At 35.4% G+C, this 2,065-nt stretch overlaps 1 protein-coding gene across 1 annotated transcript; it reads right to left on the minus strand.

The window, feature by feature from the left end:
* Positions 1 to 225: 225 nt before the first annotated feature.
* LOC137824902 (uncharacterized) lies at positions 226 to 1,508 on the minus strand. Its single transcript, XM_068630580.1, has 5 exons — positions 1,447 to 1,508; positions 1,244 to 1,370; positions 890 to 1,165; positions 720 to 809; positions 226 to 594 (listed from the first exon to the last, which is right to left on the minus strand). Exons 1-5 carry the CDS (start codon positions 1,506 to 1,508, stop codon positions 226 to 228), a joined length of 924 nt encoding a protein of 307 aa, XP_068486681.1.
* Positions 1,509 to 2,065: the final 557 nt, after the last annotated feature.

Consider the following 2,065-nt stretch of genomic DNA (forward strand, 5'->3'; position numbering starts at 1 on the left):
TCTTTGATTCATTCAAATATTAAAAATGGATATGAATACTTAAAAAAAATATTACAATTAAAATTGTACTTTACAAATTTAACTAAAAGCAACAAAATTAATCCCATAGTTATGTGATAAACCTATAAAAAAATACAAACAATATAAATAAATAAATGAAATAATTAAAATACTTAGTATATAATAAAAATGTCAAATAGTTAAACTTACAGTATAGGATGCACTTTAAGGAACATGTTGATCATCCTGCTCTGGGTCATACTCATGATCGAATTGAGTTGTGCTATTGGAAGCATTTTTGTCACATTCCATTGAGATAAGTTTATCTTTTATAACCTTCAGCTCATCCTCCAAGTGTGCATACTTCTGACTCCACATACTAAGTTCAGCACGAAGCATTTGATTATCAATCACATGCTCAGATTGTGAAGTGCTGGAAGCAAAGGCTTGAGTGAGAGAAGAGACTCCTTGGCGGAAATTAGCAGCCAAGTCTGTCGTACCATACACCCGACCTCTACTCTTTCCTCCGATAGCTTCCTTCCATGTTTGAAGCTTAGTTGCAGGATCAAGTTGGTGGACATCAGTGTTACAGTCCTGAGAACTATTTGCTTGAAGGGGCCTTCAAGCGTTCATGATAGTTTTCCTACATAGATCATTACGAAATAAAAATGTTAGGAAATTAAAATATAAATATAAAAAAAGTTAAAAGAATAACTTACATAAGTTTCTCGAGCACGAGTATCAACCCATTCACCCTTCTTGTTTGTGTGGATGGCCATAAATAGTTCATCAGGTTTTGGAGGACGTTCCTAATAATGTTGTACAATTAAAAGCATTATAGGTTGCAAATGTAAAATGATTTTCATGTAAGGCAGTGACAAGTACTTACAAAGGTAACTGCAATATCTAAATGTGATTTTTGACCTGTGGAGTGCAGTGCTCCACCACGAGCTGAACCCCTATTGGCTTTATTTTGAGTTGATTTATCTTTGAATTGTTGTGAATCCCAATAGTTTAGAAGTTCAGCCCATGCTTGCTCACCTATCCAAATAGGTCGGACACTCTTTGCCCTAGCTTTGGTCATGTCACAAAGTCTTTTTCTGACTTTAGACTCGTAGACCTTTTTAATTTGGCATTCATCCTGAGGTGCCCAAGTGACTCTAGTCTGCTAAAAACAAGAAAATAGTTACTTTGAGTCCACAAGAAAAACAAGTGACTGTAGTTTGTCAAAAACTAAAATTACCTGAAGGTCAGTCCACCATTTCAGTTTGTCCTCCTCGGGCATGGCATCATAATGATGATATGGACCTCTAAATTGAGATCGAATGCAATGTCCAATGGCCTCACTAGCAAAATGATTTTGTGTCCAACTACAAATACAAACAAATAAAATTACAGACATAGTAATATAAAGATAAAATTAAATATACATTTATGATGACTTACCCTCTACCAAGAAGTCGGATTGATGTGATTCCAATAGCCACATAGAACAAGATTCTTGACATTTTTAGGAATCACCTTGAGCTGGAAAATATAGAGGCACTTTCTTAGAAGTTGGATCATGGTTCTAAGTCAAGAACTCACCAATAACAAGTACCAAATCCCAAACTCATTTGGATGAACCAAATATTGTCAAATTGAATCAACAAAGGAATTATATAATGGATTGACCGAACAGAATTAGGCAAGAACACATATGAACCGAACATAAAAGGAATTGAAAACAAAACAGAACATATGTGCTGGAAAATGGAATAGCCGAACCAAAACAAATCAAAAACACAAGGCAACATGAACAATTGAAAAAGAAGAAAGGAAGGAGAAGAGAATGCTCATGAAGATGGAAGAATGGTTGGATGATCACGCCACTAGAAGTATGGATGCTCCTAGATGAGTGTGCAAGCCGCCACTTGAGGAAACCATGGTCCTTCAAGATAAGACTAGAGTAGAAGGCTCAAAAGCTCTCCAAATGCTCACTCCAATTTTGAGTATAGTTTCTTTAGATAAATTCAAATATGAATTTAACAAGGAAGGCACCTCTATTTATAGCCTAAGGTGCTGA

Source organism: Phaseolus vulgaris, chromosome 8 (assembly GCF_000499845.2).
Source record: "Phaseolus vulgaris cultivar G19833 chromosome 8, P. vulgaris v2.0, whole genome shotgun sequence".
Taxonomy (NCBI): Eukaryota; Viridiplantae; Streptophyta; class Magnoliopsida; order Fabales; family Fabaceae; genus Phaseolus; species Phaseolus vulgaris.